At 37.3% G+C, this 24,202-nt stretch overlaps 4 protein-coding genes across 5 annotated transcripts; 1 reads left to right on the top strand and 3 right to left on the bottom strand.

Moving 5' to 3' along the window:
- Positions 1-520: 520 nt before the first annotated feature.
- Positions 521-5,426, top strand: LOC132167761 (MND1-interacting protein 1). Of its 2 annotated transcripts, none has more exons than XM_059578786.2 (4): positions 521-615; positions 1,307-2,953; positions 4,258-4,797; positions 5,182-5,426. In XM_059578786.2, the coding sequence occupies exons 2-3, from the start codon at positions 1,307-1,309 to the stop codon at positions 4,768-4,770; spliced, it is 2,160 nt and encodes a 719-aa protein (XP_059434769.2). In that variant the 5' UTR covers positions 521-615; the 3' UTR covers positions 4,771-4,797; positions 5,182-5,426. The 2 variants fall into 2 exon arrangements, with proteins under 2 accessions (XP_059434769.2, XP_059434770.2); XM_059578787.2 differs by having other exon boundaries at positions 533-615; positions 1,248-2,953.
- Positions 5,427-6,194: 768 nt separating this feature from the next.
- Positions 6,195-11,596, bottom strand: LOC148587269 (P-loop containing nucleoside triphosphate hydrolases superfamily protein). The gene is made up of 9 exons (XM_088512503.1): positions 11,510-11,596; positions 10,432-10,607; positions 9,777-9,881; positions 9,403-9,480; positions 8,509-8,659; positions 8,332-8,402; positions 7,945-8,041; positions 7,532-7,737; positions 6,195-6,514 (listed from the first exon to the last, which is right to left on the bottom strand). The coding sequence occupies exons 2-9, from the start codon at positions 10,600-10,602 to the stop codon at positions 6,263-6,265; spliced, it is 1,131 nt and encodes a 376-aa protein (XP_088368629.1). The 5' UTR covers positions 10,603-10,607; positions 11,510-11,596; the 3' UTR covers positions 6,195-6,262.
- On the bottom strand, positions 11,320-15,820 carry LOC132174933 (uncharacterized). Its single transcript, XM_059586703.2, has 2 exons — positions 15,315-15,820; positions 11,320-14,187 (listed from the first exon to the last, which is right to left on the bottom strand). The coding sequence occupies exons 1-2, from the start codon at positions 15,790-15,792 to the stop codon at positions 11,486-11,488; spliced, it is 3,180 nt and encodes a 1,059-aa protein (XP_059442686.2). The 5' UTR covers positions 15,793-15,820; the 3' UTR covers positions 11,320-11,485.
- An 893-nt stretch (positions 15,821-16,713) lies between these two features.
- On the bottom strand, positions 16,714-23,986 carry LOC132179005 (histone-lysine N-methyltransferase, H3 lysine-9 specific SUVH3). Its single transcript, XM_059591615.2, has 3 exons — positions 23,849-23,986; positions 21,177-23,617; positions 16,714-17,151 (listed from the first exon to the last, which is right to left on the bottom strand). Exon 2 carries the CDS (start codon positions 23,308-23,310, stop codon positions 21,241-21,243), a length of 2,070 nt encoding a protein of 689 aa, XP_059447598.2. The 5' UTR covers positions 23,311-23,617; positions 23,849-23,986; the 3' UTR covers positions 16,714-17,151; positions 21,177-21,240.
- Positions 23,987-24,202: the final 216 nt, after the last annotated feature.

The following is a 24,202-nucleotide window of genomic DNA, read 5'->3' as shown; positions in this document are numbered from 1 at the left end:
AAATTTCATATGAACTCTTTATTCTAAATTCTAATGGGTACCATAAGACATTTAAACAAATTAAAAGCTAAAACGACAAGGCGTATTACATTTTGGACACTTTGTGGCCGTATCTTTCTTTGAGAAAAGCCCTTTTGTTGCAAGGTGTAAATCATGCACATGGGCCTAAAGGCATTCAGATAACGGCCCATCTTAAAAGTTATACGACAGATTGAGATTATCATTACACGTGTAATTCCTAATCAGATACGCTTGATTGGCATCATCTGATTTGTCCTTCTGAAACCTCAGTTGACGTACCCTGTCATCCCTCACCACCACCCGATACGGGAAGTTGCGAAATCTCCGGCTCTCCTACGGCCGCGAGTACAGTAAACCCGGCCTCCATCGAAACCTCAAATCTATTTTCATTACGTGGTGTAACGCATTGGAGACAAATAAGTACTTGCAATGAAACTATTCTAATGAAACCGTAGAGGAGCAAAACCCTCTATATTTCTCACACTGTGAAAGCCTCTCTCTCTCTCTCTCTCACTCGCACAGTGTTCTGAGCTCTCTCTCTCTCTCTCTGTTTGTGTGACTCTGAGGAGACAACGGACCCAATTCAACGAAAAGGTTAGTTTCAGTAAGCATTTCATGGATAATTGTCTCTGAAGCATGAAAGGTTGTGTTTTTTTTTTTTTTGGGGGGGGGGGGGGGGGGGGGGGGTTATAATATGTGATTTTCTGTTTGTTGCTGTTTGGCTGCTGAGAAAATAATGCAGGAAAATGAAACAGAAGAAATACGAACTAAAGCGTTATATCTTTTGGGTTGTCGTTTATTCTATGGGAAATTTTATGTTATTGCAAGAAAAGACCAAAAAAAAAATGAAGCTTTAGAGGTTTGAACTTTCAGTTTCTTTATAGGAAATAAGAATCGAAAAATTTTGTTCTTTCTTGGCTTGTTCGGTTTCAGAGTGATTTGATTTCAAGACCCTTTTATCTTTGGTGGATTACAGTAACTGCAAATGTGAATTTTCCTTTTCTTCTCTCTTTAGTTGCTGGGAGAATTCTAGAAAAGGAAAAAGATGTCAGATAAAATGCCGGATTGTTATATTTTTGTCCCATTTTCTTTCTGTTGTATTTATGTTTTTATTTGCGGTTTAGTTGAGATTCTCACTGCTTTTGTCAATGACGGAAACCGAGAATGAGATAAAACTGAGGAACTCAGAATTTTTGTTTTCTTTTGTTGTACTCTGATTTACTCAGCGGCCAAACGGTGTTTTAGGGTTCTTGATTTTGATATTTATGTTGTTTTCTATCCAAAGATGGGTGGCTCAGAAAAACATAAAAAAGGCAAGCGAAAACCCCAATCCAAGAGACCCAACAGCAGCAGTGACAACAACACCAACAACACACCTAGAACAACGGCGTCCAAACCTGAATTGGTTCAAACTCTATCTGATAAAAGTACTGAATTGGTTCGAGCACAATATTATCCTGCTCCTAGTGAATGGGACCCAAATCCTGAACTGCGTCAAGCACCATATGGTGGTCCAGGCAAGAATAATGACGTCTGTAATGTAAAGCTGAACCCGTATGTGAGTTTGGATGTTGATATGAAAGACTGGAAATTCTATACTGAGGAGCAGTTAGAAGAGTTGCTTTTAAGGAAACTTGAAGCGATTTACAATGAAGCTTATGTGAGGTTAATGTCGTATGGTCATCCACCTGATGTTGTGCTGAAAGCGATTTTGACGAATGGACATGGGTTTGGTAACTTGGATATTTTGACAAACATTGTGCAAAATTCGCTTGGTTATATCAAAACTGGCTTCGTAATTGATGATAGACCTTATAGAGGACAACAAGTTTTTGGGGATATGAAGATGTTGGTTAAAAACTCGCTTACAGTGATGATTTACTTGCTTCGCCAAGTTCGGCCCTACTTGATCAAAGGAGATGCCTTGTGGTGTCTCCTCATGTGCAATTTTCATTTGGGTGTAGCAAGTACCATTAAACTGCCGTTTGTGACAAATGAGGGTGAGAACCAGGGGTTTGAGATTAACAGGTCACTTCATGCACCTTCTGGGGTTTGTAAAGTTCAAGGGGATCAGCTTCCTAGTGATGACAAGGCTCATGATTTCAGTGAAAATGGTCCTTCTGAGAAACTTGATGTTTGGATGAAAAGAAATCCAAGTATTGGTAAGAGCTATAAGCTTACACCATCCTTGGAAGCTAAGCTGAAAATGAACATTGGAAATTTTGCAGCTGCTTGCCGTGCTACCGTTAAGATGTCTCCAAAACAACTGCAGGCTTCTAAAAGCTCTTTGCCAAGCAAAAAGTCTACTGAATCATTTGAATGGGAGGACTCTTGTATGGTTAACTTAGTTTTGAGCAGCTTTGGTAATTTAAGTCTAAATGAGAAGTCAGAGAGTGAGCCCCTAGATCCTAAGGTTGAAATCATCTCAAGGTTAGTCCACAATATTAAAGAGATCAAGCAACAGGTAAAGGAGCGCAAGGAATGGGCTCAAAAGAAAGTGGTTCAAGCTGCTAAAAGGCTCAGCCTTGATCTTTCAGAGCTCAAGATTTTGAGAATGGAAAGGGAAGGAAAGCAGCAGCTAAAGAATTACAAACTAGAACTTGAGGAAGAGACAATGAAGAAGCTTATGCAACTGGAGGATGATCTTAGGAAGACAGGTTGTCAAGCTGACCTTGCAAACGCGGCAGTCAAGAGACTCAAGGTTGAAAATGCAGAAATTAGGGCAGAGGTGGAAGCTTTTAAGTTGAGTGCATCAGAGTCGGATAAAGTTTGTGTGGAAGTTGTGAGGAGGGAAAAGAAGTGCCTGAAGAAGATTTTGGCCCTGGAGAAACAGAACAACAAATATCGGGATGAGATTGAAGAAGAAAAAAAGCTGTCCATGCATTTGCATCAGCAGTCAGTTGACCTCAAGAAGGCTCAAGAGGAAATTGAGGTGCGTTACTGGCTTCTGCTGGAAAGTAGACCTAACTATAGCTTTTCATATTTCCCGTGTAAAAAGAAGAGGGCTTTATCCATAAGCATAACTAGATGCATTTCTGTTCTGGATGTTTTCACTCTCTCTTTTCTAATATTTCTGTAGGGATGAAAATTTAGTTACCAGGATAGGACAGTTCATCTTGGCTGCAGTATTTGTTGACATTATAGAAGTAGAGCTTTGTTTTATTTTATTTGGTGTTATTTAACCGGGTCTTGATAATGAACCTAGTTTGCCCTTCATACACCATGAGATTGATTTTATTTTTGTTTGAATTAAGTTTTCAGTTTTTTCTTTCTAGTCTTTGGTGGGGATATCTTTGCTTAATCGCAGTTCAGACTTAGCCTACCTTCCTATATTATCATCACCTAAATATGCTCTTCCCATATGCATGGAGCTCCTTTGTGTTATATGCTAGTAATTTAATGTTTATGCCCCACTTATCCTCAACAGCATGATGTGCAGTTTTCAGTGAGTTTCTTTAACTGGCTAGTGGATTCTAGGGCTATAAATTTTGAAGAAATAACTTGTTAACAGTTGCTTATTCATTCTTGGTTTTTCCTGTTTTTTTATCATGAAAAAAGGAAAAAGTAAAAAAGCCAGAACTTTAATTATGGTTAATAGAAATCAAGTTTACAGAAATAAAACTGCCATAAAATGTGTTTGATATCTACCTGTATTGTGCTTCGGTTACATGTTTCTCAGTGAGACATGAATCTGTGCATCATTTATCTAGGCTGCACTGCTTTCCTCTGAATTTTAACCCACTTGATAAGGGGGGGGGGTGGCATTTAATCTAGACAAGCTATTGCTTAATGCCTGATTTCAGAGACACAGACACAGTACAAGAAGAGTAAATAATGTATAGGACATGGATATTGCATGATATTGTGAAGGACATATTCTTTTGTATGCATAATTGTTTTACAGTTAACTTTCATTTCTTTCTGATTAATTTATTTACACTAATATGTTAAGCAACACATCCCACTGCTGCACCCCCAATATGTCCGTATTTGAAATTTTACTGATTATACATGTCATGTAGAATTAGGTCAACCTTAGTGGCTATCCAGGTAGGGTCTTTTAGGTTGACATGCTCTACTGTAATTATCTGATGCTTTATTCACTCTTATGTTGGTTTTTAAATCAATGTGTACTTTTCATTTCTTAAATGATTATCTAAAACTGTTTTTGAATTTGATAGCACCTATATATTTTATTCCATTCAGGGTAAAAAATTTATGAAGTTTTAATTACAGGTCATGTGGAGGCAGGGAGTAAAGGCTAAAGAGCTTGCCATAGCCCAGGTGCAGGAAGAACTGAGATTAAAGGAAGAAGTGGAAGCCAATATGAAAAGAAAGCAGCACGCATTGCACCAAAAGATGGAGCTAGATTCTCAGCGTTGTAAAGATGACGTGCAGCGACTTGAGATGGAAATATCCCATCTTGAATTGTCGTTGGATTCCAGCAATCCGCATTATCAACAAGATGTTTTCTTCACAGGGGAATTAGGGCTCGCAAGACCAGAGAGAGACGATGCACTTGAGATTATGCTTCCTGATTCACTAGATTTATCTGAGGAAGAAGTAATCCATGATCGAGTTTGCTTGATCTGTATGGAAAATGATGCTTCTATTGTTTTCCTGCCATGTGCCCACCAAGTTCTATGTGCCAATTGCACCGAGAATCACTGCAACAATGTGCAAGCTAAATGTCCATGTTGCCAGGACCCAATTGCACAGAGAATCCGTGTTTATGGCTTAAGCTCATAGATTCAGATTGACATATTTCATTGACTGGTAAGATCCCACCCAAACTATGTAATTGAAATGTCTTAAATTCCTGCTCTCATCATTGTCATAATCATCATTATTTGCATTATTTGAAAAATGAAATTACTCCGATTTTTTTTATATAATTTTTATAGCATAAACCTTTATCAATGTAATGGTTGTGGGAACTACTTCCAAAGTGGTGAAATACTTCCCACAACATACTGTTGGTGATAAGCCAAAGGAAGGTGAGAATCATATCAAACCATCATAAACCTTTGTCATGAGTTTTGATTCATTAATTTCTCTATTCATGTATGTGTTGTGTTATCACATGCACATGCTCGCATTTCTGGACCGTCGCGTCTCACCGACCTTATTTTTAATGATGTTTGTTTTCTATATGTGCAGAAAGTTAGAAGGCAAGAGTAATCCAATGACAGTTCGTGGTTAATGTTACAGAAGAAGAATACATATTCCTATAGTATGACATGCAAACATTAAATATTATGTAAAAATGTGAATAGCCCTTTGGTTTTGCTTCTTCTAGCCTAGTTATGCTGCTCTGTATCTCAGTTTACTTTCAGATATATATCCAGTTTTTGTACATGGGGAAGCTCTTTTTAATCAAAGTAAAATGACTATTAATTACACTACCCTTTGGTTTTCTCCTCGGTATTTAATTGAGTTTTTCATAAGTGGCAATTCAGGAAAAGCTTCAACCATGGTCATTTAATCCAACTGGTGAGAACGACAACGTTTCACTGCTCTCATTTGGGTTAAGATTGACGAGGGACGAGCTGGTGCTTTTCTGGGTAAATGGTACCTTGAACTCAATTGGCATTAATCTCCAAACCTTTCCAATATCAAGAATTTAGGGTTCATTACCCCAAGATAGGGATTTCCTATAATTCTATGCTTGGAGCGGGGAAATTTGTAAGGGGACAATAGAGGGTTCTACTTACCCGAATGGCCCCCCCACTCTGGTAGATGACTAGGTAGGCCATAATTTATTTAAGTAAATGGGTCTTACATATGATCTCTCACATTATCTGTCCCAATTGCTAGTAATTCGGGCAAGTAATTGTTGTAGATTCTTATCCGATTGGGCAGAAGAGAAGTTCTCTTAATGAAGCTTTGCCCAAGACAGAGATAATAATAGGGAGCATTGATTGTAGGGAATCTCGGTCAATTACATCTTCAAATTTTCTTAAGGAAGATCTCTTGGAAACTTAATAACACCAACCAATTCACCTCTTACTGAGTGGCCAAGAATAGCCAAAAAATTTCCGTGGATTTTGTGGTAGTCAAGAACAGAACTTCTATGCTAATATGTAACCAAAACCTTGAGATTGCTTTTTCAAAAAAAAAAAAAAAAAAAAAATTATAATAACTATTGTAAACAAAAACTATCATTTGCCAAAATAAATTACAAAAATAAAAAATAAAAAAATGGTATTCAAGAAAATGTATAGAATAGAAAACAAAAGCGTCATTGAGTGTGGCAGGGTTTAGGATCTATAGTATAGTGTCCCAGCCGTCCAGTACGATAGAGATTTAGTAACTTAGCAGCAACTTTATCTTGAGCCTCCTCACCAAGTTCCATAGGAATCCTAAAAGCTTCACGCAATGCTGTGAATTGTGTCTCAATAAGCCTGCACATGTCCTTCTCGTCTTCCACATTACCATCAAAAGATGAAATCGTCTCAAAGAGAGTTCGACGAATATCATGCACTATGAAATCCTGCATCAACAAGCATGAATTCAATTTCAAATAAAGATAAGAAGGCAAAGGAACCAAAAACCTAACATCAAAGATAATCCCAGTTGGAAAAGATATTCATGCTAAAGCGAGTTTTAATATCTGCTTTTAGAAACAATAATGATAATTGCAACAGAACTTGTTGGAGGGATTCTTTCTGGGGGCAGCAAGATTCCTATTTCTATGACTGTTTGAAGGAAGGATCAAGTAACAAATTGATTGATGTTATTTCAGGGATATTTCTGAATACTATATTTTGATTTATCCCATGAGAACTAAACATGGATAATAGTTACTTTATGATCTAAATATTTGCTACTTTCCTATATATTATTGTTTGAATTTGAGTTATAGATATGCCTTTTTTAACTTTTTGGTACTTGTTATTTATCTTCTAAATCAAAAGATTATATACAAATGTATAATTATCGCTTAATCAATTTATAGTCCTAGTCAAATCATATCTTAATTTTTCAAAAATTTCCATATTACCATATCAATATCATTTCGTATCTTTGTTTCATGTTTCCACAAAGTCGCAATTTTGTATATATCTTACTCGCTAATTTTAAACTAACTTGCTCAAAAGTCTCCCCTCCAACTCCTCTTGTTATCCTAAACCAGTAATAATGTTATTTAATAGACTACTATACGACTGTCATACAACTGGGATGACATAGCTATGAAAATTAATCTTTTTTTTTTTTTTTTATCTATTTTACAAATGTTGATCAAATGACTGATTTTCACTGTCACATCATTAAGTTATATAACAATCTAATAAACATATTACTCTCCTAAAATGAGAATTTTATGTTCCAGTCCCTGCACATGCGTTGCTTACAACTATTACTGTTGAGAGTCACTGCCTTCCGATGTCTTACATAGCAACTACAGAGAGTTACCAAGAAGAAAAGGAAACATAAATAGATAAATCCAAAAGAAGATAATTTACAACAATAATTCTTTTTAGATATATGATAAATTAATAGCTGATACCTGTGTGTGATCTGTGGGGTATTGTCTTTTCTGTTTCATGTCCAACTCAGAGCTACTTAAACACTCTGGTTTGTCATCTACGAATATTCTGTCATTCTCATTCATGGCCAACTTTGCCCATTTCTTGTATTCATCACTTAAGTTGAGGATAGCCAGAAAATACTGAGCGATTTCCCTTTCCCCTACTAAGCAATCTCTAATTGATCCTACAGTTTGGAATAAGCAAAACCTGAGCTGACATTGATCCAAGCTTTGGAATTTTCAACAATCTTATTCATCCAAGATTAGCCACTGTAGTCTATGCAGAAGTACTCAGGTTACAGGCCAAAGTAATTCTAACCCACAGAGTTAAACCAGCTACAGGACTCATCAAAACCCATGGAAGGAAAAAACCCTAGTAGGTATAGTCATACCTGTTAAAGCTAACTTGGAGCAGACCTCAGTGTCAAGAATTTTAGGAGGCAAAACACCTGGGGTGTCCAACACATAAATATTGGGATGGCTACCAATCTGAAATGAAAACTAACTCCCTCTTACAACAAGATTTAAAGGGAAAAAAAATCAAAAGATGAGAAGTCAAGAAAAGAAATATGCAGAAACTCTGAATAGCTATTTGATTATCTTATGCCCGTTTGTTGTAGAGAAGCTAGAGCAAATTCAAAACCAACAAAGTTGTACTCCAAATGTTTTATTCCTTTTCTTTTATTGGATTCAAATGAAGCATGAAAGGGAGTGATAACCACGGACAATAGATTTTTTGCTTCTAGGACATACAATGTACTAATAAATGAAGGACACACCTTCAAGCTGCTGATATCTTTCGTCTCACCTGGGTGAGGACTCACTATTGCATGTTTCAACTTTCCTTTCTCTACCGTCCAAAGATTAAAACATTAGTAATAAAATAAACATTTACAACTCAAAGAATAGAAGAAACTCAATTCCCGCAAAAAAATAATAAATCTTGAAACCAATACCTGCAGCACTAATCCTCCCAATTTGATGCAATGAGTTGACCAGGGCGGACTTACCGACATTTGGAATCCCAACAAGCATTATTGTTGTAGTATAACTAGAATGATCTGTCTTCTTCAATTCTCTGACTTGGGCTTGTAAAAAATTTAGGAACTGTAAGAAATGAAAACTCTGATTGCTACGGAAGTTATGAAAAACAAAAACTAGATTAACAGAATCAGTAACAAAACAACAGATATAAAGTTTAAACTGATCAAGTTGGTATTTTGAAAAAATCAACATACTAATAGAGACACGTTGTAATCACTAGTATATGCATTCTCAAGTAAAATAGGATAGAAGAAAGACATAGCTCAGTGACAAACAACAGATTATACCGCCTTATTTATATTTGCCGATGAGATCCACCTCTAGGCACTTCCACCCCAATAAGAAGGTGATAGAGGGTAAACTAGTGGGTTCAAGACAAATGGGGTGTTTGTGTAAATTATGGAGCATATATATATATATGAACGTAGTGACACTATTACAACCACTGGATGCCATTATCAAGCAAAACAGAACAGATGCAAGACAAGATATTTTTTACATATTTAGGTTGGTTTTAGATATCTAACTAAAATGAAATCACACACTTCAGTTCCTCACTGCATTTCAATGAGATATTAGACGTGTCCACCCACATGCAAACACACACAGAGTCCTCACGACAATGATGTAAAAGTATCAACATAATTTTATTGCATATAGTACTACAGACATCGATTCAGCAAATAATGTTGAGACTCAATTCATAAGCTATTGACAAAATGCCATGCAAAAAACTACCTAACACATAATGGAATACTCCCAATGTTCCAAAGAAATACATACAAAGTAAAAGAAAATCACATTACCTGCTTTATATTTTCCTTATTATGTGAATTCACTCCATAAGATATGCAGTTTTGTTGCTCGAAGTACCTTATCCACTCCTACAAGCCCAAAAAGAGAGAGAGAGAGAGAGAGAGAGAGAGAGAGATTATTTGAAGAGAAACAAGAGTGATCAATGACATGAATTAGAAATGACTATAAATTTTCATTACAATGAAAGTATATATAACTACTAGAGAAAGCTATTTTTGCCTTTTCTGATAAAACATGTCTTTTTTCTTTCATCAAAAGGATTAGAAGTCCCTCAGATGTTTCATATTTAATTAGTTTTAAATACTTAATGACTTCAAGATTGATGGCTATTTCTTTGAGAAAACATGAGAAGAAAAATACCCACCTTCATTTGAGATCGGTTTGCAAGATCCATCTTGTTCATCACTATGATTCGCCTTGGGGAAGATGGGTAGTTTCTTAATTGCTCATACTCCGATGACAATGGAATCTAGAAAGCAATAACAATAAATATTAAAATAATGCAAAATTTAATGAATGTTCCAGATCATCCAGTGCCCAACAGAACGGGGTAATAAAAAGGTTGTTAAAAGTTTCATTAGCTGATATTTAATAAAAACATCATAAGATACAATTCTAGATAACCATTTTGATCTCAAATGTAGCGAAATTTCTTTTTTGACCCATTAAGAAATTCACTTTTATAAAAACCGAGCAAGCAATTTTCTCTTAAAAGAAAGCAAATTACTCAATCTAGCTAAGGAAAATGAACCTACTTCAAAAGAAACAGAAAGAGTATCATTCTCTAAACATAGAGATGAATGACGGCTTTGGATCATTAAACAAAACTGAAGCCACCCCAAACCCAGATTTCATTCCCCACCTACTCCTCTGTGGATTCAACATTCATTAGAAACCCAAACCCAGATTTTAAAACAAGAAACTCTCACATACATTTCATCAAACATTTGGTATACGAAACCAAAAGGACCTTTTCAAGCTTATATAGACAAAGAAAAGTTGACAGAAACGGGAGGTACCCTTGCATCTCTGACTTCAAGAACGAGATCAACCAACGGGATTCGCTCAGCGATGGCACGAGAGGCTGCGGCCATGTGAGGGCCGTACCAGCCTCCGCCACTTGACCCGTTCTTTCTGGCTGCTTGCTTTACCGCATCGCCTATTTGCCTCGCCAAAGTAGCCGTTGCCATTTTGGCTGGAAAATTCAAAAAGTGGTTTGAACGTTACTTGACCCTAGAGTTTAGTTTTTAGGTAACTACTTGAGAGATTTTATTATTTAATGATCATAATTTTCAATTTCAATCAAAGAATTTCTTTGAGGCTTTGGAAAATGCATTAGGCCCATTCCGTAAAATTTTGATTACCAAAGTGTTTTGTACAAATAAAAAAAAAAAAAGAGAAATATTTTTATAAAAAAAAATCAAAATTTGTTGTACAAGAGTAGCGGCAATGCCACTGTGGTGGTGATTCGATAGCCCTAACAATGGCCACAAAATTGTGTGACGGCCACCGTGAGGCCACCAAATGTGATCACCACACAACACCACTATTTTTTGTTTAATTTCAACTTTCTAAAATATTTCTTATTTCTTATTTTTTGAGAAATATTTCGGATTTTGAAAATAGTATTAACGGTGGAAGCACTTAGTGTTTTGCGAAAAAGAAAAAAAAATCAAGTGACCAATGACAACCCCCAACAACCTACCTAAACATGTAGGTCTCATATATGCTCTCTCACATTAAACAATTTAGATAAGTAATTACTATAAATTTTCATCCGGAGGTCAGTTGGCAACGATCACCTTTTTTTCAAATGGATTAAGCCTCATTTACTTTAATTTTCTTTTAGCTATTATTCACAGAAAACAATTTTGCTTCAAATATACAAATATCTATCACATATTTGATCAAAGGCTTCTAATCATACTAGAGGACACATTTCAAGAGATTATAAAAGGCTGAACCTAATCACCCATAACATTTGGTTAGGTGTTCCTCCTAAGGCTGGAAATGGCATATAGTTTGGGGGAAAGGTGCAGAGTTCTCGTTAGTAGTTGATCAAAACGAACTGATCTATGTCTCCATTACAAATCTCACCTTGTAAGGTTTTTGCTTGTCTTTGGACTCAATAGGGTGGGATTTTTTGAGACATGATTTCAGATTCACCGGTTCCCCTGTCAATACAGGTGAGGGAACTGATTCAACTGAAGACTTGGTTCCTCTTCTCCTGTGTTCAAGTTGCTCAAGCCAGAACCGGATATTTGCCCCACCAAATAAAACCTTCTTTTTCTTAGCATATATATAAGCAGCAAATGCATCGAGGGGGCGTAAGAAAACCACCCGAACAGCATCTTTATGAGAAAAGGCTTTTGTCCTCTTGGGATCTACAGTGCCAAATGGACTAAATCTCTTTACCAGCTCCTGCTTCGATGGCAGCTTGAAATCCTTAGGAAACTTTATACACAAAGACGAAGAAGCAGCAATGGTGGCAAGTGCTTTCAATTTCTCTACCCTTTGTGACTTGAATGATGAATTAGAACAAACAGGTGGACATGATTTTGGACTCACTGGTTTCCCTGTCAACGATGTCGATGGGACTGAAAATTTCGTTCCTCTTCTCATGTGTTCCAGCGGGTCGAGCCAAAACCGGATATTAGCCTCACCAAACAAAAGCTTCTCTTTCTTAGCATATTGGCAAGCAGCCATTGCACCAGTTGGGTGTACAAAAACCACCTTGGCAGCACCTGTGCAAGAAGAGATTTTTGTCCTCGAGGAATCTACTGTACCAAATGGACTAAACTTTTTGATCAACTCCTCTTTTGACGGCAGCTCAAAATCCTTGGGAAACTTCATGTGCAAAGATGTAGAAGCAGCAATGTTGGCAAGTGCTTCCAATTGCTTACCCCTTTGCGACTTGAATGATGTATCAGAACTAACAGGTTGGCACGATTTCGGATCTACTGCTTTCCCTGTCAACGAAGGTGAAGGAACTGAAGACTGGGTTCCTCTTCTCTTGTGTTCAAGTGGGTCAAGCCAAAACCGGATATTTGCCCCACCAAATAAAACCCTGTTTTCCTTAGCAAATTGGTAAGCCGCTAATGCATCAGTTGGGTGTAAGAGAACAACCTGGGCAGCACCAGTATAAGAAGAGATTTTTGTCTTCAAGGAATCTACTGTGCTAAATGGGCTCAATTCTTTTACCAACTCCTGCTTTGATGGCAGCTTCAAATCTCTAGGAAACTTCATATGCAAAGTTGTACAAGCAGCAAGTGCTTCCAACTGCTGACCCCTTCGCAACTCAAATGATGAATCTGAAGTAACAGGTTGATAGAGCTCCTTATTCTCCTTATAGCTGTCTCTAGAAGTGACACTAATGCTGGGTTCTTTGTTGGATCTAACGGAGGTAGTACCAACGCCATCACTAGGCAGCATCTTGATTTTATCAACAGTAGGGTCAGATTGTGATGAGCATATTTTGGCTGCCAATTTAGAATCAACCTCAATGACATTGGCATGAGTTTCAATAATATGATTAAACGCTGATTGAGTTGCAAGAGGTCGATGTAAATTCAAATTGCAATCAACTTCAACACCCTCATCATCTTCCCAAATACTTACACTTCTCCCAGTTTCCTGTCTCGTGACACAAGATATGCAGGCCCTAGCATCATTTAGCATATCAACTCTTTCTTCAGGCTCCTGAAGCTTGGCAATTTCAACAATGTGACCATGGTGAGAAAGATCAGACAAAGCAGGCCCTGAAATATAAGAATCGGATGAGTTTTCCTTGCATCCAGTTTTATTTATCTGCAGATATGCAGTAGTTGGGATAGTCTTGTGTAGCTTAAAAGAACTACAAGAAACATAAGGTTGATGATCAAGCTTCCTTTTTAGCCCCAGACAGTTAACAGGATTGTCTGTGTAAGATACAGAGGGGCCAAAACTTTCTCCACAGCTTTGTTTTCTGTCAACCTTCATACTTAGCTCAGACTCGATACTCCCAGGATGAGAAAGCTGGCCTTCAATGGGTTGCGAGCATTTTTTCAAACAGATGTCAGTAATGTTTTGGAAAGACAAACTTCTGAACCTCAAGAGATTCTGCTCCACAGTATTCAAGCCAACTAAATAAAATGGATCTAAAGCAAGACAATGCAAGTTTACCAGCATCTCATCGACTAATTGTGCCTTCTTTTGCTTAATTCGAGTCTCTGAAATACTGCAAAGTTGATGCTCATTAAAAGATTCTTTCAAACCAGGAATTTCAGAGTTCGTTCTGTTTGTCACACCAACTGCCAGGTAAGATACAGAGGGGCCAAAACTTTCTCCACAGCTTTGTTTTCTATCAACCTTCATACTTAGCTCAGACTCGATACTCCCAGGATGAGAAAGCTGGCCTTCAATGCCTTTAGGTTGCAAGCATTTTTTCAAACAAATGTCAGTAATGTTTTGGAATGACAAACTTCTAAACTTCAAGAGATTCTGCTCCACAGTATTCAAGCGTTTTCCAACTAGATAAAATGGATCTAGAGCAAGATAATGCAAGTTTACCAGCATCTCATCGACTGATTGTGACTTCTTTTGCTTAATTCGAGTCTCTGACATACTGCAAAGTTGATGCTCATTAAAAGATTCTTTCAAACCAGGAATTTTAGAGTTCGTTCTGTTTGTCACACCAACTGCCAGCTTATTTTCCACTTCCTCAAAGAATAGCTGAGATTCATCTTCCAGTTCTAAAATATCTGATTCATGAAAAACTGAGTTCTTTTTCTCACTACCTAGAAAGACATTCAAACAGAAAGAAGTTACAACCCATGAAATCAGCCATCTGGTAAGTAGAACACAAGCACCCGAGCTGGATATCCTGTGCTATAAATCCTCAATATTAGGAAATAATCCCACAAACAGGACAAAAGCCCATGTACATTTGACAAAGAGATTAAACTAAACACTTGAGAGTACCTTCTAGCATCAGATTAGTCAAAAATTCACAGAAACATCAAGTTTGTACGTGGAAAAAAAGGGGGGAAACATAGCATGCAAGAGCAACCAACGAAAGAAAACAAGAAAACAAGTTTGCAAGAGCATATATAACCACCAAACAGAGAACTTGTGGATCTTGGACTCGGTTCTAGAGTTTTGACTTTATCAGGGTCATTTTGCCTGCAAAATCTCCTATACTCGCACTACTCACTAACCACAACAACTAAACCCTTATAATAAGACTTTGATGCAAAGTCAAAGACCAAGCAAAGAAGTATACACCAACCATTTCGTTAATGACCCCTTCCCAGACTAGATTGAAAAACAAGTTCCAAATAGAAAATGCATAATTCAATTACAAAAGAGACCACACAAATACAAGAAAATTTAATCAAACCATACCAACCAATTTGACCAACTAAAAAATCTCATCTACCCCAAATTTTTCCATAGATTTGCTTTTCAAATCACAGCATCCACTCCTTCCACGAACCCACATTGTCAAAACAACAAAGCGATCCAATGACAACAAAGCAACCATCCACGATTATCAGATATTCAAGTATACAGAGTGTAAGTAGTTAAATCGAGCATTGGAATAGTAGTAATACGAATGAGCAATTGATATAACATATTTATCGCCCAAAGCCATAAGCTTAAGTCTCTGGGTTAAAACAATGTCCGAATATATCATATCAAAACCACATTTCAAAGAATCTCCAGGTGTTTTTCTTGTTTCATATCCAATACTTCCAACAAATACTCAAATTATCATGGACATTGCATAGACAGGAGTGTAAGAATGAGTAGTTCATATGTTATATCAAAACCTCTTACTTAAAGACTCTACAGATACTAAAATCAACATAGGCATTGCATAGAAAATTGATTACTCTAAAATCCAAAAACAGAGACTCACTACCTCTTCTTTGGCACTGTCCCTTGTACATTAATGTCCGCTTGGCCGACCCATACCCACGAAACGCCTGAACCTGCGCGACCGATCTCACCGCCTCAACAAACTCCGTCTCCTCAACCAAAGGCGACACACCCATCCTCAGCACAAACCCCAACACCCCAACAGCCTGAAACGACGTCGTTCCCCTCAAATCCCGCGGACCACTTCTGTTCGTCCTCTGGCAAGGACACGTTAGGCTCCGAAGCGTCCTCCGACCGAACACCTCCAGCGCACGATCGAACAGCTCATCCTTGTTGTTGCGGACCATCGAAGATCGGAAAGTGTGGTCGAAGGGCCGGAGCTCGGAGTTGAGGAAGTAGCGATTGGGTTGGAGGTCGAAGAAGGATACGAGGACGCCGAGGCTGTCGATGCGGAGGACCACACCGGGCCACCATGAGTGAGGGAACACAACCCTTGCCCATACGACGTCGCCTCTCTGCATCGTCGCTCTCTCTCCCTCTCTCTCTCTAACAAACACACAAACAAAACACTGATTTGTTTTTTTTTGTTTTTTAGGTGGATTTGAACTCTTTTCCGACAATTGAGTGCGCGCGATGGCGGGAATTGTTAAACGATTTTCTTGTTTATTAATTTCTTAATTTAAATATAAATTTTTTGGTATTTTGTAAATTACTGTCAATTTTCTTTCAATTTATAATAATGAGGAGACATGCATCTTTGTTTTTAGCAAATACTTGTATATTTGTCTTTGTTAACTTCCTTACATTCTCGTGTTTCCAAAGGGTACTTCAATCGGTTGTAAACCGCCTTATAAGGCGAAAGTCACTTATTCGAATCCTCCCTCTAAAAAAAAAAAAGAAAGCTTCCCTACATTCTCGCTTTACAGAAATTCATTTGATAACGGTTTTAAAAACACTATTTTATTTTCAAAATAATTAACAAACAATTTAAAATATAAAACATTTTTTTAAAAAAAAATCAAAACTCAAAAACACTTTTTCAAGCTAGCAACCATGCACCCCAACATTAACAAAGAAGAATGCAAACCAATTTGCATTTAACATGACAATACTAACAAACCAGTAAATCATTGTTTAAAAAAAAAAAAATAAGTAGAGCTTTGTCGAGACTACCATATCAATATTGTAAAATAGTTAAAGAATGAAAATATAACTTCTAACATTTCAATGATATAGACATTTTTATCCTACAACTATCCCACAATACTAAAGTGACAATTCTGATCAACCCTTTGATTTTTTTTCTTTAAATAATGACGACTCTAAAGATTGGTTGATTTTTTTTCTTTAAACAATTACTCCAAAGATTGGTTAAGACTGTCATGTCATCATTGTGAGATTGTTATAGAATAAAATTGTCGTATATAAAATTTCTCAAAATATAATATATATGCATTAAGGTGGACTTAATCCTCAGCCTGTAAAATGGTTCATTCTCTGATTTTGCCAAATGGTATTGTAGTCGCATGATGGACAAGCTTTTGCTAGTAGAGCAACAACACCAGAATTCTTGGCAAAAGTTAGAACACATGATTAAAGGTGCAAATACTACAAAAGGAAAGATTTTAGAGGGTGACAGCCATGGCCATTCTACTTGGATTGATTATATTACATGAACAAAAGGAACTTCACCACTGAAATCATACACAATTTGAAAGCAAAACACCCCTAATCCTGGAGGATAAAAGTTTACAGCAAATATTCTAACTAGCTACAAGCTGGGTTGCAAAAAGGAAAATGCAGGGCCACTTAACATGAGCTTTGGCTGGAACTGATCCCAAACAAGCATGTTGTTAACCCTCACCAGCGTTGCTGTTACACTGTACAAGTGAAAGCTCATGTGAGAAACATGAAAGAGGTAAATTATGTTAAAGCATTATAATATAATCGACAGAAGCCATTTATACAAATTTCAATCAGCTTTATTGACAGATGAGAAAAAAGTTGATGACAAATGCTTACTTCCAGGGGTATCTTAAAAGTTAGATCATGCAATCAAATTTCGACCCAATCAAATAGTTTTAACATTTGTAGAATGGAACCTGACAAGGGGATATTCAGCTTTTGTATTATGCTGCAAGTTCCATGGCATATGATTATTTCTTCCTTATATGCACAAACCATTGAATGCCTGGAAAAAGGATTTAATGCAGGTATGAAAATCGAAGATATTTCATCCCACTAGAGTTGCAGTCTTGGATCATTAACTTTTAACTTATGGAAAAACTAATATCATGTTAAACCTTGAATCTTATCTTAAAATATATCACTATAGTAATCTACTGTATTTATTACACCACCCAAATCCATTTAATTAGGCAGGCCATGCTCACTAAGCAAAAAAAGAGTTCATCGGCCAGAAAAGAAATCTAAAGTACAAAAGCAGTTTAAAGTACTTTTAAGATTACAGATTTGCATGTAAAGAATCCAGAAAGGTAAGAAAGAAAGATATGTTGGCTTCAATAGAGACCCACTGAAATAATGACTCAACACAGATGCTTAGCCTACTAAAGGGAGCTCTTCCCCAAAGCAGAGTTAAACTGCGAACCGAATCATGCATCTCAATTCGTGGTAATTTCACATTCCGATTCCACAAAACTAGCTATCTCAATGTGCTGTGTTTGTTAATCATGGTTGAATTAAGAAGGTATATGGTTAAAACTTTATAAGAAAGAAAGAATAATACTAGAAACTACATTTTAAATTCTCACAACTTTTCTACAATGTTGACGTGACAGTCTCAACCAACTATCGATTTAAAAAAATAAAATAAAATAAAAAAAATCAAGGATTGGTTATTCAAAAAAAAAAAATGATTAATTGTGGCTGCCATGTCAACATTGCTGGATAGTTATGGAATAAAAATGGGTATATAGCATTACTCTAAATGAAATAATAAATAATATATGAAAAACATAGAAGAAACAAAGAATATAAGGACTTTCATTGACATTTTATGCGCATGTACATTCGCGTGTACGTACATAGACTGTAAATGTGTGTGTGCATGTGCATGTGCATGTGCGTGTACACATGCAAACCATACGGGACCAAAATAAGCTTTTTGACCCGAATTGTGGATCCAAATAATGCCTAGTCTTACATAGGGTGTACCAAGTATAGGATCTTAATACGTCACTAAACCGTAACATGAATCCAAACACAAGTCCCAGACTATCAGTTTTCCTACATTGTATCTAATTAGTTGCTGGAGATTCTATCCTCTAATGACACAGAAAATTATATTACTAAGCACATTATCAATTCTATTTCTAATGAGAAACCTGAGCAGTTCCATATCTTGAATGTTGTCATTCTTTTTTTTAATGTTGCAATGGAGAAGTAGAAACATGATTCATTCATATTTGAAAGTTGTGTTCGGTTCCAGTATTATGTTCAAAGCTTCCACCTACTTTTAGACCATTAATATCTTTGGAGAGAGAGAGTCCAAATTCTTAACATCATGAATAAGAAAGAAAATCTTTGAATTTTTTTTCTTTTAATAAACAATCAAAATATCTTTTTTTTTTTTTTTTTTTTTTGATAACGTAAGAGAACTTTACTCAGATTAATTGCACGTCGCAAACGCATATTGTACAACAATCCTCACCGTTAATCAAACTCTTACGGGTAACTGACCCCACCCGCCAGAACCAGTTACCAGGAGCTTTCACCCCTAACGGGCTAAGCAGTTTATCCTCATGCCCAGGAGGAAAATAATCAAAATATCATTAAAAACGCAAAAGGCGCAATCAAGTTGCACATGAAGCATAAAAAAGAAACACCTAGTTAGAAAAAGACAAAAGATCAAAAAATTCATGTCAAACACAGCTATCGAAAGGTAAAGAATATTGAAGAAAATAGACTTTATCTCCACAACGGTCCTCCCAAGGTCCTCAGAACTTTTATCATTTATTTCCCTCTAAGATACCACAAAAGGCATGACAGCACCATCTTACGGGAAATGCTAAGTGTTCTTCTAGTGTTTTCCTGGTGTCCTCTCAACTGTGATATAACTTTTAAAATCACCAATAGATTAAAAGTCAATAATAATAATCTCAAATTCAACGGTGATTTTAAAAGCCACATTACAGTTGGAAAGACACTAAGAGAACACTAGAAGAACACCTAACATTTCCCTCATCTTACTCATTGCTGCACAATGAGGAGCTATTGCAGCCTAACTCATGCCAGACCTTCCAAAACAGAGAAGCATAAGTAAAATCAGAAAGCCCCCAATATGTAGGGACCTAAAGGCTTCATTCCAAACCTACTTGGGGAAGGAGAAGGGGGAGTGAGGAAGGGTAATTGCCAGCTTGACTAAATCATATTTTCCACTGCATATCAACTACCTTATAGAGGTATGTTGTATAGAGAGAGGCTTTTTGGCGATAGGTAAAGAATATGGTATTTTATTTTGGCGGGTGGTTGGTGCACTAATGTTGTCATTGGGCCTCACGTGGTGAGTTTATGGAAACACATGAGGGGCTAGGATGCCTTCTCTAGTTTCTTAGTATTGAAGTGGGTGATGGCTCTCAAACCAGATTTTGGCATAACATTTGGTTCGAGGATCACCCTTTATAGGGAACTTTTTTGGAGTTATTTTGCCTTGTATTGTAAGGGATAAGGATGCTCTGGCAGCTGACCATATGTTTACTCACAATAACAAGGTGCATGGGACATAAATTTTATCACATTGGAGGATGATTGGGAGGTGGATTTTGTATTTTATTTCTTTCATGTTTTGTATTTCACCAGGATGGGCTGGGGCAGCAATGATAAGTTCTATTGGATTCCTTCAAAAAGAACGACCATCAGTGGTAAGTGCTTAATAAGAAGATGAGGTTCACCACCACATCATTGCATGCATAGTCTTTTGAGGTCAAAACTTTTACAAAGTTTTCCTTCCCAATGTTGACTCCTCCTTCCCTTGGAAAAAGCATCTGGTCTAGGCTTGTCTGAGGGTGGCTTTCTTCACTTGGACAACATATTTAGGAAAAAACTTCACTCTGAATAATTTTATCGTCACATCATAGTGATGGATCGGTGTTGTATGTGTACCACTTAGTTCTACTGGCATCATCTCCACTTCACATTTTCTGATTGTACATTTCTTTGGGAAAAGAGAGCCAAAAAAAAAAAAAGTAGGATTGTACTGGGGGGGCCCTGTGGGGGGAGAAAATTATGAACTGGATAAACATGAAAGATAAAGATGCAGAAGATACAAGAATTAGATCAAGATACTGTGAGTGCAACATATAATAACTGTTAAAATTTCTTAGACCAGCAGAGGTCACCCAAGAAAATAGATCAGAACAAGGTCTAATGGCGTTTTTTCCCTCCTCACAGTAGCAGCAATGTACAATCAAACAATTACGGAACCACATTTCCGTTCATTGACCATTAAACACAAGCAGTTATTCGTTTGTCCACATAACAAAAATAGCATTCACTCAATATCATTTATGGATATTGTAGAGAAATTCGGCTACAGCAAAATGGAACTGTTTTTTTTATCTAAGATCCATCAATTTTTTTTCCTCTAGCATGCAGGATATAACACCATTATAAAGAATGTTGAGGAAATTAAAGTCTATAAGCCAAGCAAATAAGAAGAAAACTAACAATTTAAGGTTCAGGAATTGTTAATATGTCTTCTTACCTATTGTTCCCACATACGTCTATATTCAGAATAAAACAAGTTTCTGATATAAAAAGAAAATCAAAGACAAGGAAGTAAAATACGCAAACATGTCGTTTACTGAATTAAAGAGATTATCACCTTGAATATTCAAACATTTATTAGCAGTCATCATAACATGTACATAAGAGGGAGAATCCAAACCTATTAGCCAGGACCATGTTTGCCGGCACCATGCTTTTTCTGCTGGAATGGATACCTTAAAACACTAAACAAAATAACCACGGCAGTTTGATGATCCACATAAGCACTTCTTTTTCCTACTGGGCGTAATGTTACCCTCAGCCTCATTAGTGCGGGCAACCCCATAATCAAAAGTCAACTCTGTCATTGGGGGTACATGTCTAATTGCAAAAAATGCAATATGAAGAAAGGATTGATTATTGTGTTCATATAAAACTGGTTGCCAGAAAACATTTGGTGAGCAGCTATGATTCATAAATCGTGCTACATTTCCGACATTCTTGGCACTTATGATTAGGGGAGATGGAATTTCGTAATTCTCATCAGAATCATTAGATCTTTCCTCATCCAATAACCCAGGTTCATAATTCCACTTGAATGAATCATAAACACGGGTTGTATCAAAAATAAACTCATCATTTTCACCTTCCTCCCCACCCGGCTTTGCCTTAGCTTTGTCAATAACTTCACCCGCATACTCACATATAAAAGTACCGGCACGAATAGGATCCCATGACCGCAGGCCCCAACCCTTATCCGTCGTTTTAAATACTTCCAAGTGAACTTTCAAAGGCATTTGGGACACTCGGTTCTTGCAGTTAGGAAAGCAAGGACATGTAGGACCACATTCATATATCAAAGGCTTTCTGCTCACAAGAATCCCATTGGTAGTATATGGAAAATCACCTCCATTTTTGGTAACGCAAGAGCAGTTGGGATCTCCTGGTTGGCATGCATTACGGCAGTTGCAGCCAAAAGACGGCTGTGCTAAGTTGAATGATTTTGAATACTTGAGAGTGGGAAAATAAGTGAAATAAGCAGGGCCCTTCTCTTCATCAACATCATTTACAAGTGAAACAGGTGTATTTTCGGCTCCAGAAGTGAGGTCTGGAAGAATAAGTCCAGCCCTTGAAGAGAAGCCTTCCTTCCACTTCTGAATTGATTTCCAAATGGAAAAGGCAGCAGGCTGCCCTGGCAACCTCACAAATTTGTACTTGAATATATTGCAACCAGATTTGCTCTCAGTCCACGACTCCTGGATTTTGTAAAGGCCATCATAGACATAGATCTTTGATGATGGATTAACAGCATCTTTGATACCCCGAACGACTCTTATGTCATTGCCCCGACGAAAGCTTCTCTCCAAAGCGAGATTACCCCTTTCAAGCTTCTGATCAGATGCCTGTTTGTCTTTCTTTCCAAAATTCCCACCCTGACCACTATAAATCAGAACATTCCCATCCTCTGCATCATCGTCATATCCTTCAGATGAAACAATGCTCAGAGCCACTGGCTCTTCTTCCATATCATCCTTGAGAACCATATAGTCAATTCCACCCATAGACTGAGCATGTAACCCCACCACACACATTTCAAGACGAAAAAAGAAGATGTCCCCAATCTCAAGTCCAGGCAGAGCTCCAATCCTCCTCCTCATGTTCGTCCGGATCCCTTTGCTCATCAAAATATTCCCAGCTTTTAAATCTGCACGCCTTATCCCAGTGCTTCTCTCCTTGGCATCTTCAATTTGGCTGAGCCTCCTCCGAATCGCATCAAATCTCATAAGCACCAGATTATACACTTCCCTGTTACCATCGTCCCTTAGCAATGGACTAATATCAACAACAAAACTTGTACCAGCCCCTTTGCTAGAAACAACAGAGAGAGCAGATTTATTCTTTTTCTTTTGGTATGAGTTGAGGCCACGCAAGTGAGGACCTGCACGTTTTTTACCACCAGAATAACCATCATCATTCCCAGCGTCGCCATTAAAGGCCCCCTGGAATTCTGGTGGTTGCGAGCTTCGGAATGCCCGGAGAGGAGCCGGCATATGACCCACTGGCGTCTGCATTGAGGAAGGACTCTGGTGGTTGAGATCAGGTGAGGCTTGAGATCCTTGTTGCACACTAAATGGATAAAATGGCGTAAACCCAGGAGGGAAAGGGCCATTGGGTGGGGCACACACAAAGGGGGAACCTTGAGGCGTATTTGAGAAGACAGGTTTCAAACTACGCAGAGGCTTTACATCCAAAACTCTGGTCTTATCAGACGAGGTTGAAGAAGGAACAGAATTGTAACCTGACCCTCCTTCCATTACCAAAAAAAAAAAAAAAAAAAAAAGAAAGCCCTTTCAAACAAAAAACAAAATATGCAAAGTCTCCCAAACTTATCCTCCAAATCTAAAATTTACCTTTCCTTCCTTGAATATTATCTAATCCAAAACCCCTATTTCCCAACCTTCTCCTTCTTCCACTGCAAACCCTTTTAACCAAACAACACTAAGCTCAAAGTTTCACAACCATCTCCTCCAAACCACAAAAATACCCATTTCTCCAAAACCTTAAAAACACCCAACTCTATTTCATGTAAGAACAGAGATTTGGGCCTGAAAGCTGTAACTTCTGTGGCAAGAGAGTAAAAACAGGGTTACCCATTGTGAAAAAAATCACACTTTTAGCAGAAATTACCAAAATAAAACTCAAAATGGAAAAGGCAGATGAAGCATGATTTGGGATTGAAATATTCATGGACATGCAAAACAGAATTAACAGATCAGAAAGTTAAAGCAGAGGTTTTTCTAAAGCAAACGTATTTCCAACTACAAGACAAAGTTCCGATCAGAAGATCGTTACCTGTTATAGTTCTGGGATTGGCTCATCGTTAGGGCTGGTGTTGGAGAGACAAGAGCGAGAGATGAAAGGATCTTTGTCTGTTAACTCGCTCATTTCTATCTGAAATTTCCCTTGTCATCAAACTTTCTCCCTCTCTCTCTCTCTCTCTCTCTCTCCTTTTTTTTTTTTGTCCTTTCATTAACAGGGGGAAATTACGCTTATCCCATAATCTACCACTTAATTTACTTTAATCCTATTGCTTAGCCACTTTATTACGATTTTTTAATTAAATCCAACTGAAAATTGGTCACTTGGTGACTCAAAATGGCCAAAAAAAAAAAACCCTGTATAAGATAAAAATAATTAAAAAAAAAA

The sequence above is a fragment of the Corylus avellana genome, chromosome 2, assembly GCF_965113065.1.
Source record: "Corylus avellana chromosome 2, dhCorAvel1.hap1.2, whole genome shotgun sequence".
NCBI lineage: Eukaryota > Viridiplantae > Streptophyta > Magnoliopsida > Fagales > Betulaceae > Corylus > Corylus avellana.
This window is presented reverse-complemented; position numbering and strand designations above follow the sequence as displayed.